Raw genomic sequence first — 12,721 nt, 5'->3', positions numbered from 1 at the left:
AATAGGGCTGTCTCATACCTGTGCTCTGTGATGCTTTTGGAACATCACTGCAGTGAGTTGGTGAACTTTGAGGTGCTCTCAGCACAAATGGTGCCAACACTTCTAGAGGGTGCCTGCCAAAACAACCAGGCTCTGTCTGATGCAAAATACTTTGAAGACTTGGTGGTCACAAGCCACGCTCATTTTATGATGCAAGGAAACAAAATCCCCTGCCCGTTCTTTTACTCCACATTTAAAACAATTTTTGAGAGAGCCAAACAAGCCACATATAATTTATACTTTAATACAGAAAAAACCATACATCTGTAGTTTGTACACACCACAGGTAACACTTCAGTATATCTAGAATAAGACAAAACTTGACGTTGTACCTGAAGTAGGTGACCATGAGAGATGGAGGAAAAGCAAATACATACTTTTTCAATTTGATGTAGTTTCAGTGAAACTCACTTCACAAAAAAAATAAAATTCAAAATCCACCTTTTAATTACCTAGGAAAGCCAATAAACTACATCAGGCTTTGTGGAGTGATAAAAACTACACGGAAATCATGGCAGCTGGTATCTCCATCCCATGCTGAAGGTCCAGTTGATTACAGAGTCCCAACAAGCTCCTACAAGGCACCAACAGTCTTTAACCCTCAGGCAATGGCCAGTTGCAGTAAGTACCTGTGGTCACCCTTTCTAATAAATTGGCTGAATTCTTGAGAGGCCAAACTAACCCAGGGCTCAGCCCCACTGGTGGGGTTAGGTTTGGCTGAGCTATCAGATCCCATGAGGTGCCATCGATAGCAGATGCTCAGTCTCTGATGCCCTGACACAGTCCTGCAGGGTAGCACTCAACACTTCAGGGCCTTGGAGCAGGACATGTGTAAACTCCCAATTCCAAGCCAGCTGGTCAACACCAATACACATTTACTTAAAACTTACACTGCTGTAAAAATAAATACACATTTAAAAAAAAAATAAAAATCCATAGGTCCTGGGGGCAATGCCAGGGAGACAGCCTCACCAGTGCCTTTGCTTGACTTGTGGGAACAGCTCATTACCAAGGCAGGTAATGGGTTGGATCTGGCCCTTAGCTGGAAGGTTAATGGTCCATATGTCTTCCTTTCTCTGCTACAAAAATAGAAATTAATCTAGAGCAATAATGGAAAGTGATTGCACACCATCTCTGTGCAGATGCTGAAGGACACTTCTCTATAGTGATCCAATGACACGCAGGGAGGATTTTTCAAAAGTAGTCAGATGGACCTGGGCCTCTGAACCCCTGGGACTCTCAGGAGGTCCTGAAGCACTTTTGGAAATCTTCCCATAGGCACTTACAAAAAAGAAGAAAGCTATTTGCTGCACTTCGGAAAGAAGCCAAGAAAAGAAATACTGCAAAGAATGGAACCTGTATCCATACAAATGGGAGCTAAATATATCAGCAAGTACATGCCTTGGCAGAGATTTTGTTACTCGTAACTAAAATGACACTCATAAACCTTCAGGAAAATTTGTGCTTGATATCATCATCGTTACTTACCCTGAAAAAACCAAACATCCTTAGCAGCAAACAGTAACAGCAAACTTTAATGCTAAGTCTACCAGACAGATGGGAGAATAGTAAAGATTTGCTTGATGATGCAACCCCGACAACAAAGGATTAAACCTACTAGGGGCAGGCTGATACATCCCTTTACTTTCCAAGCATAACCGGGTTAACTCAACACGTAAGTGGTACAGGTTTCAACAGCAGCCAACTGCAAGAGCAGAACTGACCTGAACTTAACAACATTGCAAGGGAACAATTTCCCTCTCTTTTTGAACGGGCTTCAGCTTTTCTTTGCACCAGCACCACGTTTAAGAACTCTGCTCTGGGTATGTAAAACCTCCACCCAGCTGTCAGAAACGACAGCTTTGTAAGGCAGGTCCATTCCAGCTGATGTGCAGCCTGGCTGTGGCAGTGCTGAGCTCACTCTGGGCTAATCAGGGGGTTAAGCAAGCCTACAGGTAACTCCATGCAGCAGGAACAGGACCAGCTAGGCTCTAACATAACCAAGCTAAACCAGCCCGGAGCGTGTCTATGCTTACAGTCACAGCTTTGTTGGCCCTGGATTCAAAATGAACAGAGCGCCTTAACCACAGATGAAGATAATCTATTCAGAGCAGCAAAGCAGAGTTGTTCCCAGGTACATCTATTTTTCTCTACTGAAAGCTGGTTTACTATTGGTATTTCTCACCTGCCTGACAGCAAAATGCTCCAGTCAGTTCCAACTTGGGAAGAAAGCAGCCGGTCTTTTAAAGCTGCAACAGTGGAGTGCTCCTTGGAGAGTCTACAGGATTTCTGACTAAGGTTGATGAGACCAAGGATTTTACTCAGGTAGTAAACTGTCTGTACTGGGTGCTCCTCCACTGGCTTTTTCTGTCTTAGCAGGGAGATGGAGGAGACAACTGAAAGTCTTTAGCATGCACAGTCACCTCTAGAAAGCTCCTTACATCTATTAGGCTACTAAAGAGATTTACTTTATTGGTAAAATATCAACTACAGTCTCTTCCGTTTTGCTTTTTCCTTCAGCATGATCTACTTGTTTTACTGAACTTAACAGGCAACATCCCTAAAAACAGTGATTCCACCTCCTAGAGAAATATATATGGGAAATTCCTGTGAACAGGCATATGCTTCCTATTGAACTAGTTCATCCTTCCCTAGAACAGCAGTACAACGTGCTGGATGCAAAGCCAGGTGGCAGTGTAAACAGATTCCTCCACACTCAGGATTTTGCTGTCATTCCTCCACATTCAGTGTTTTGCTATCACAACTGTGCTACATTTCTGCTGGTTGATGAAAGAGGATCATCTGTCCTGCTCTGGCGTTCAGTCCTTTGTAACGGATTATCACAAAAGCAAAGCTAAGTGCCTGATGATAAAGGAAAGCTTTGTCTTGACAGGCCCAGAATTTCCTCTCTCATGTCAAACAAGATGTTTCTAAATACTTCTGGTCCTCTTTTAGTTGCTTAGGTGAAATATTCAGCACCCACCAACCTGGAAGCCTTTGTAGTAGAAACAAACAGCATAATTTCTTTCTGTTTGAGGAGACATTGCTTTTGATTGCACAATCAGACTATGGAGTGTGGCTCTTTATTAACATGCTTGAAATATGACAATGTAGTAAGAGCATCAACGAGGATAAAGCACCTTGCAGGAGTCTGTGTTCCATCACCTGGGATGAAACTATGCTGAGACATTCCCACACCAAGCAGGACTATCCACCCTGAGCCAGGACTAATCTGGTAGATCGTTAACAGCCATTTGGGAGAATGGTGAGTTTAGCCTGTCAAGTTCATCTACTTGTGGAGGGTGATGCATTATAACCTCATGGTCCTCTGAAACGTCATCCCCCACAGAGACTAGGTTTGTTAGAGATTTGCTCCGAACACACTGGAAATCAACATGACGGCTTTTGCCCTCTTCCTTTTCCCACGACATCTGGATGAACGGCCGTTGGACGTAGTTGTAGATCACTTCTGACCGGCCACCAGGCCTCCTCTTCACCTTCTCTTTACAGGTGGGATATCCTGAAAACACAGACAGCCAGTCAGTTGCACTACACACCTCTGACTTGTACAAAGGGACAAGAGGATTGCAGAAGAACAGCCAGGTAGGCGTGACTGTGGGGTCAGGGGGGACAGTAGACAAATGCTCACATTCCACATTTATCATTATTAGCTTGCAAAAGACCGTTCTCTCTTTCCCTGAAAAGAGGGTGCAGCATTGTTTGTAGTCATACGATCAGTGGCTGCATAGCATTAGCCATTTTGTGAGCAAACACAGCTCCTGTAAAAATAAGACAGTCTCTCAGGAGCAAGCACAACGTTCTCTGAGCTCCCTAAGGGAATGCTTGGATCAGCAGGCTGAAGTGTTTGACTCCCGCTTCCTGTTTACTCGGTCCTAAAGAGACAAGGCACTTGCTGGTCCTTTAACTTTTAAGCCTCCTGGCCAATTTCAGTATAACGTGATAGAGGTGAAGGAACATGCCCAGCTTCTACTAGTTTAATGAAAATAAATGCTTACTAAAACAGAGCAAAACAGGAAATGCCTAGAGTCCAGAGGAAACCAGGCTTTACTGACTACGAGGCACCTGTTTTAGAATTTCCTGTGTTGAAGAAATATTTTACCTTCAATGCCAATGCGAATATTTTTCAGGCCCCGTTCCTTTAATACAGCTTTCGCAACATCACGGTTCTCAATGTACTTGAAGAATCTGTACAGCTTGGAACTGTAAAGAACTTGAGAAATAAAAAGGGTGATTACAATCTGAAAGGAGGGACCTTCTCCCCGTTTTGACATGCTCAGCCACTGGGGTGCCAAAAGCAGGTCTGGTTTCCAAGAACTACTTCAGGTGTCTGTTCTCATCACTGGGGTTAGCTGCACTTCCGTGGTGAGAGGGCAGTCATACACATTACAGTCTGGGTAGAATGGATGGTGATGGGTGGGGAAAGCAGAATATTCACTCAGCAGAGTAAGGAAAAGGCTGAGGGGGAGGCAACAAACAAAAGGAAAAGATGCAATGTGTGCTGTCACTACCAATGCAAGCTCTAACTAGCCAGCTATCCTGCCTCTAGCAGCAGCCAGTTCAGAATCCCAGAATCATCTCGGTTGGAAAAGCCCTTGAAGCTCCTCCAGTGCCACCATGACCCTCCCCCTGACCGTTCCCAACTCCCCCAGATCCCTCAGCGCTGGCTCAGCCCGACTCTTCAACCCCTCCAGGGATCCCGGGGACTCCCCCCTGCCCTGGGCAGCCCATTCCAACGCCCAACAGCCCCTTCTGCACAGAAATCCTTCCTCAGAGCCAGCCTGACCCTGCCCTGGGCAGCTTGAGGCCATTCCCTCGGGGCCTGGCACTTGGTTCAGGAGACTCATCTCTACTTCTCTGCAACCTCCTTTCAGGGAGTTGTAGAAGGAATGTACAAAACACGATTCCACGTGCCAACATCTCTTCCTGGAGGAAGACTGCTGTTTGGGCAACGGGTCCTTTCCTAATGGCCAGGTGTCTGGGTGGGGGCTGAACACAGAGCCAGGAGCCCCAGTGTAGTGCTCTTACTTTGTGAGTACTCCTCTCCCATCGGAGGTGGATGATCTTCATCCCAGTCCACAGTGTCTTCGTCTGTCAGCACGACAATATGGCATTCACGTTCCCCTTTCCTTGCACTATCCACCATTATAGGCAGAATTAGCTCCTCCAGGTAGCTATCAAACTGCTTGTGAGCACCATCGTTGGAGAGCTCATGTAACAGAGCACCTAACGAGACATAAATCACAGGATGAGCTTTTTTACACAGTATGAAAATATGTCTACATTTTCCAGACACATTCAAGAGCACATTTCACATTCTTTAGACAAACTCCTTAACATATGTTCAGATATATCAATAGTCTTCAGCTCCCGAAATGGCAAAATCAGATATATGACACTGCATTTCAAATGGGATGCAAATTACACTGTAAAACCATTCCATTATCATTAAAAAACCACCAAGGTCCAATCAATACAGTGAAACAGTAATAGACTGAATTAATTAATTATGATACTTAACTTGAATTTTCAGCAACAACCTCTGTCCTTGAAAGCACATTTTCTGCCTTCTCTGTGATCACTCCTCAGAGGACAGGGTAGGAAATTCCACCCACAGCTGTGTTATGATACCATATACCCCATTTCACTGTAGGACCTTTCACAGGTTTACCTACGTTAAAAGTACTTTTTTGCCAGCATACCCACCAAAAAGCTGCTCCCAATCAGATCCCTTCATGACTAGGAACTCTCTGCTACTTTCCAACTCCGGTATCTTTGGTTCCTGCTCTGCTCATCACCCTTTATCTTAAATTATTCGTAATTCTCTGGTAAATTTTAGATAGGAGTTACAACCCTGGTTTTAGCCTTCATTTTGTTTGGCTGTAGTAGCAAGCTCTTCTCAGCCTCTGTTACAAGAGGAGACTAGAATTTTTACAATTTCACTTTGCTTTTTTGAGCAAGGTGTCTGCATTCTGCCGGATTCAACCACTTCAGGAAGCTGTTTAAATGCAACGACACCTTCACACTTAAATTAAAGCGAACTGCACCAAATCAGGACCAGAGTGCTCAACATCATGCAGATGATCTCCTAAGAGCTGATTTCTCTCCATACTTACTTAAATCTTGACATTTGATTGTGTTGAAATCAAAGTTTATGCAGAGGTAATCACACGTGTCTCGAAGGTCTGGGATGGAAATCCCATCAGGACAGTTAATGATTCCAGTTTTGTAATAATCCTGCAAATAAAAGGACAGTTTTTGGAGAGAAAAACTAAGAGTATCTTGGACTCTTGTAATTTTTAATTAGCTCTTTGTTTTCTTAACCACCATCTGAGAGTTACAGAGGCTATATATAGCTCTGCGAACAGTAAAACCAGCCCTGCCTGTCCAAGAATCTACGTCTCTCTGCTGATCCTCTTGGGTCTGATAAACGGTGAGCTCCAGTTAAAACTTTTCCCATGGCATTAGGTTTCATAACATCTCATATGCAATATGCATTTATATGCAACCACAAGGTCAGGACACAGCTCAGGAACTACAATGGCATGACACATGAAAGGTAAAAGGCAACATTAGCAAATAGCTGAAACGTTGACTCATACCAAAGTCTACTATAATATTAAAAAAAAAAAAAAAATCACAATGCAAAACAGTAATAAAAGAATATGTCCCAGGGGGTGTGCAGCTGCCTGGGAGATGGCTCAGCTCTGCACATGTGACAAACAGATCGGTTTCTTTTCAATCTCCAACATCTCCTTACCAGCACAGTCCGGAATACAGCTGAGCTAATTCCTTCTGCGATTTCATATTCTCCCTTTTCATTTGGCCTGGTGAAATTATATTCTCTTCCTGGTCCAAACATTCTGAACAAATAAAAATCTAGGTAAGTGCACAAGTATATTTAAATGCATTTGTTCTAGAGACCAGTAGGTGCATTGAGGTTAAACAAAATCATCAGGGACACATACAGTAACTTCAATCCTATACTCATCTCTCTTACACAGTAAATAAGCACAAGAGCTGTCTCAGCTAAGTCCTCCTATAGCTGGACTTTGTCTGTCGCTATAGCTGCATGGTATGGAACAAACCACAGCTCAAAGGAACAGATCATTCAAGCCTGGGTCAGAAAATACCCTGGCAGTATTTTGCTGAGGCTATACAAGATCACCGCCACACGCCCTGTGACCCCTTGTTTTACACAATGATCCATGCAAGAGTCAGTAACCCAACAGAACCTGTCTCCCTTCGGTCAGAGATGGGTGAAAGTGCTGGCAATACAGAAAATGAGTGCTTCTTGCTGCACCAATAGGCTCCAACCTTTGAGCCATGTTACAGGGAGCTGAGTAACTTATCTTTCAGTAGAGTATCCAAAGATAAGAGCAGGAGGGGGATGAAGGATTATTATTATTTTCTTCATTCTGGAACCGAGGTTATCAGCTCTGAACAGATGTACTACTCACAAACAAGGCAAACAGTTGGAGAGAAGGCAAAAGGAGACCACGTCTAGTTAAAAGTGCACATTGTTTGAAGGAAGTGGATGAAAGGGAGAATGTTATCTAGAGAACTACCAACTCCCTCTACATCTGGTCATGTTTTCAAGGCCTCACAGTCAAGCTCTGAATGAGGTCAACCTTGCTTCGTTTGTGCAAACAGATGAGATTGCAAAACAAACACTGGGAATTGGTTCCATTTTAGCAAACATTTGACCCCCTTGAGATATCTCGAAAATAGTGAAAATCACCCACCTTCCCAGCATAGTATCAGGGTGAGCAGTGAAAATCTGTGGATTCACTGCAAAGCGAGTGCCATCTACCACAAGTGTCACTTTCTCTGCAGAAACTGTTTGTGAATTGTTGCTTGAAGACAAAGCGCAGCATCCATGGCGTTCCGGGGTATTAAAATATTCTGACTGTCTCTTATTTCCTTCTTGGAAATGACAACTGTGCGTGTCTTCAGGAGCAGACAACATGCTACTGATCTGGGGACTTACTGGATAAGCAGTGTGTCGACAATCAGAATCTAAACCTGAGACACACAAATATTGCAAAGGTAAGAAATAATTTATTGAAAAAAAGAATTTATTGAAAATATAATTTATTGAAAAACATCATTTGACAGCAACACTTCCTACTGTAATAACAGCCACACAATAACAAAGGATGTCGATATATGTTATCTGACATGAAACTAGACTCTATTTTCAAACTGAGCCAGCAGTTGGATTTTGGATAAAAAAATTTCCAATGAACCTCAATGCTTAATACTCCTTGATAAAGCAAGACAGATTCAGTGTGTTAAGAGCAGGAGCACAGGAATTAAACAAGGCCAGAAAGACGGACACAGATTGCCAGCACTGCCAAGTACTCTCGCAGGGAAGCTGGAGCAGAAGCACACACCACGCTGGAGGTGGTTTAAACCAGCAGCGCTTGATGCCTGGTCCACAGTGGGCACCCAGCTCATCAGGACTGTCCAGCTACTTTCAGTTCATCTGTTCAACTTCAGGACAACCTCAGGAGGAGCTGCAAGTTGGCCAGCCAGGACGTACCCATGCAGTGATCCTGCCAAGACAGCAAGACCCTAAACTCTGCTGTGGACTGTTGTTCTTCAGACCAGTTTGGCAAAGGCAGGGTACATATTCCCCAGTGTAAGCTGCTTTGGGATACTAGAATTTTTCCAAAACAACACCTCTCAAAAAAAAAAAAAATCTCCCTTAAAGATTACCATAATGTAAAGATATTATCCTTACTCTCAGTCCTGGGAACTGCAGCAGGGCTGTGACCTCCTAGCACCACATTACTTTCTTCTGACTCATGGACTGCTACAGTTATGTTTTCCACAGAGCAACTGGACTCCAGACTTCTTGACCAGTCTGTCCCACCAGCACAGTTAACATTCATGCTGGGCCTCCGTGATGCGAGGAGGTGGCTGCGTTTCCTAAGGGAAGAGCTAGGAGAGAAAATACCAGGTTGTTAGTTTTGGAAGAAACTCCCAAGCAGTGAAGTTCAAATCCCTCTATCTGATACTGCAAGCAAAGTCCCTCAGGCTCAGGAGGCATTTCTTTAGATAGGGGCTTTGGGGGGAAAAAAGGATTTTAAAGTAACCAGGGGTCTATTTCATCTATAAACCTTTGCTTTTTTAAAAGTAAGTCTAAAGCCCCTGACATCTTTAGATTACATGTGTGATCCAGACAACCAGAGCCCTTCAAAAACGTTTACATACTTCTCAATTCCAGCACTGGCAAGATGAGGTCTGTAACCTGGCAACAGCCCAATATACATCTTCCCAGTTAACACCTCAGGCACTGCCTCTTAATCACTCTGAGGTTTGACTAGGAGGTTCCCTATTCCCAGTCATTGCTTTTTTAATTTTCCTCTTTCTTGATTTAGCCCCCTCCTGTCATACAGTGCTCACCCCACCCTTACAGTCCTACAACAAATACTCCTTGCACACATCATGGCCATGACTGCAGCAGCCTCGCATCCACTGGCCATTCAAATCTCAGATGTTCTTACAGCATACACACAGAGACATCTTCCATTATTCCTGTTTGGAGATTTCACCCTTAAAGATAGGAACAGGGAAGAAAAATTTCACTTAAGTCCCACTTCAGCCCTCTGTATCTCCTAACAGCTCTCTTTTGCTGCCTCTTTCCCTCACTCTCTCTTTGGCATGTAGTTTGTCCTGCTATTGCCTTGGACAAGAAACAGCTCTCCTTTCTTGGCTTGAAGAGTTTTCCTTTCACTCTCTCAAACATAAACCACCAATTTCCTCATTAATGAATTTTCCCAATTTCCCCCCTGCAGAACAATTGTCCTGTGTCTTTTTCTTGGCTGAATTAAGACTCCAGGGCCCACGGATGCCATCTATAAAGCATGGCAGAACATGGACACAGCTAGATACGAACCAGATAAAATACAGCACTAATAAACCAACAAAATGCCAAATAAGAGTTGGCAAATTTTCTGGTCAGGACCTGCTGAGGATGAAGGCCTTAATGAGCAGTTCAGTGGTGGGTTTCAAGCCCATCATTACTGGCTGTCAGCACAAGCATTTCATTCTTAATTAGAAATTTAGAAAAGGAATAACAAATCCTTCCTCTTGTTCCATAAAACAAATAATAAGTTGCCAGTATTATTATATCTGTATATTTTTAGAATATCTGTTGCTTACGCATCATGTGATCTTCATCAGAAAGAAGATTTTTGGCAACAGCATATAAAAAGCTACTGTGATTTTTCTTTTTTTTAAAGGCTCTGGCTGGCTGGTAGGAACAGCAACACAAGGAGCCTACAAGGGCCACCTTGGTTCCAGCAAACTTAACAGCACACAGTGCATCACTACGCACCTCTCCTCTCACCAAACACCCAACGTTGGCTCAGAAAACTCCCTCTCCTGCCACTTTCCAGGCTGTTTTCTGGGACCCACCACACTGGTTGCCTGGACCGTGGAGAGATCCCCTCCTCAGTCCCACCAGACACCCCAACAGTCCCCGTGAACGCTGCCCTGTGTTTGGTCACACATCAACAAATCCACCCCCTTTGGCCTGAGCAAAGGGCAACCCAAACTCCTCGGAAATAAACCTCTGCAATCTTCTGCCCTCTTCTCTTGTGCATCAGAGCAGCAAAGGGCTGTAAGAAAGGCCAGGAGGCTGCTGGGCAGTGGGACATGGTGTGGGGAGCCCCCAGTATCTAAACAGAACATACCAACTGCCCTATTCATACAACTTCAGGACAAATCTACTACCCCAGGAATGTTCTAGATGAGTAAACATACAGAATATGTAGAAAATACTGTTTAAAGTAAACCTAAGTATGCAAACCCACATACTGTACAACTCCCTGGGGTGGGGGGGGAGCTTTTAAATCAATTCCTCAACTGACAATGTCAAATGGAACAATAAAAAGTCAACTATTCTTCTATTTCATGCAGCCTATTGTAATTATTGTGAGGAAATGGAATTTCTAAACTATTTATACAACGAACACTGTTGTTTCAAACACATTCAGTGCAGTCCATACGTTATAATTGTGCTATACCTTTTGACCAAAATGCTTTAAAGCTTGGAACCTGCACAGAAAGCCAAAATAGTATTTTTTTAAACTGTAGTTTGATTTACTTGTGCAAAAGTGTTTTGAGATGGGGAAAATAAAAATCTTTGTTGAGAGGATATGCAATTAATCATCTTGGGAAAGCCCTTAAGAGGAGTTGTTCTTGAGACTGGCTAATCGCTGGGAGGAACACAAACAACATACTGGGCTGTGTCTCAGGAACTATTTTTTTTTTCCCCCCAATACTTCCATATAGAAACAAGCTCTCTGATAAAACTGAGATGCTAACGCACTTGCTTGGAACAGACTTTGCTCTGTGAGCTGACAAGAACTCTATTAAGAAAACCTGATAAGCATAAAATTTACTTCTTAGGCCTCTTTTTCAAGAGTGTTCCATTGCAGCAGTCCTGTCAGTAAGCTCCCCTTGCACTGTCTGAACAATCTCTTAATTATTTAATACATTACTTAGCACAGAGGAAAATTTAAGCAGGGAGTCAGATCAACAAACAGTTTATATCCAGGCAAAGAGCAGCTGTAACAAGGGACACTTACACTCCATAACTTCACAAGAGGTCTGCCTTAGAAGCCATATTTAAGTGATATCAAATAGCATGAAACGCCTACAGACTGAATTTTCACAACAGTCAAACTGGGTTTGATGAATGCAGCATCTCTAACTTGACAATCAATCTTTTTTCATCACCTTAAACTTTGAATTAAATGCACACGCAGTTCAAGAGAGCCTGCATACCACTCAGCAGAGTTCTCTACTACAATATATCAGCAACTATTTACAGAAATATTATCAGATAAGCAGGAACTACATTACACTAGTTTTCCTTGATCTTTTCCCCACCCTTCGCTGCTTAATCTGCTAAACAGGATTTTTCGGAAGAAGAACCCCAGCTGTTGGCACCCTTCTCCTCATTCTTTTCTATTACACCAAGTTTAGCACCAGTGCTAAAAACTGCAGAGATGGGAATATTCAGAAACAGATGCTCTTTGCAATTGTAGAGGCTCTTACAAGCATTAGATCTGACTTTCCTCATTAAATCTACAGACAGGTGAATGTTCAACCCTGCTGATAATCCGACTTGGGCCAGGCTAATGGCATTTTCCTGTCTTCTGTCCCCTCCTGACATGCCCAAATCCTACCCATTATGTGTCAGCAGAACTGAGGAAAATGAGTAAGGTTCCTTTAACACATATGCCTGGTAAAAGAAATAGCCAAACTAGTCATTTAACATGACAAATATAATGCAATCACACATACAACCCAGCAGGGAAACTAGTACATAAAGACTTCAGAAGGCCATACTCATGCCTGACCAGCTTACAAATGTCCTGGTTTCCTTTCATGCCCAGGATCAAGGTGAACTACCCGTGGTGAGAATGAATACCTATAAATAATAATTAGCACTATTCATCTTCAAAGCTTTTTACAAATACTAACCGCTCATTCCTCCTACCAGCCCTGGGAAGCACTGCAGGGAAGTCTTTTATGAGAGAACAAGGACACAGAAAAAGAGACATAATCTTCAGGGCCAGCCAAAGTCTCATGCCCACTAACTAGGTGTTACGCTGACTTTTAGCACGTTCACTACTCAAGCTCCCTG

At 43.2% G+C, this 12,721-nt stretch overlaps 1 protein-coding gene across 6 annotated transcripts in view; it reads right to left on the bottom strand.

The window, feature by feature from the left end:
• Window positions 1-262: 262 nt before the first annotated feature.
• The window catches only part of KCTD20 (potassium channel tetramerization domain containing 20), a 30,984-nt gene continuing 18,525 nt past the window's right edge, over window positions 263-12,721 (bottom strand). For 5 of the 6 annotated variants that reach the window (XM_074925281.1, XM_074925280.1, XM_074925279.1 and 2 more), the window contains exons 2-8: window positions 8,804-9,003; window positions 7,803-8,082; window positions 6,818-6,920; window positions 6,174-6,294; window positions 5,086-5,283; window positions 4,160-4,270; window positions 263-3,559 (exon numbers count right to left, since the gene is read on the bottom strand). In XM_074925281.1, coding sequence (XP_074781382.1) covers window positions 3,267-3,559; window positions 4,160-4,270; window positions 5,086-5,283; window positions 6,174-6,294; window positions 6,818-6,920; window positions 7,803-8,082; window positions 8,804-8,954 — 1,257 coding nt within the window. In that variant the 5' untranslated portion in view covers window positions 8,955-9,003 and the 3' untranslated portion in view covers window positions 263-3,266. Of the gene's footprint in view, window positions 3,560-4,159; window positions 4,271-5,085; window positions 5,284-6,173; window positions 6,295-6,817; window positions 6,921-7,802; window positions 8,083-8,803; window positions 9,004-9,276; window positions 9,380-12,721 lie in introns of those variants that run through there. The other variant, XM_074925278.1, reaches the window with a different exon arrangement.

This window comes from Athene noctua, chromosome 23, assembly GCF_965140245.1.
Source record: "Athene noctua chromosome 23, bAthNoc1.hap1.1, whole genome shotgun sequence".
Taxonomy (NCBI): Eukaryota; Metazoa; Chordata; class Aves; order Strigiformes; family Strigidae; genus Athene; species Athene noctua.
The sequence above is the reverse complement of the archived record's forward strand: the minus strand, read 5'-3'. Positions and strand labels throughout refer to the sequence as shown.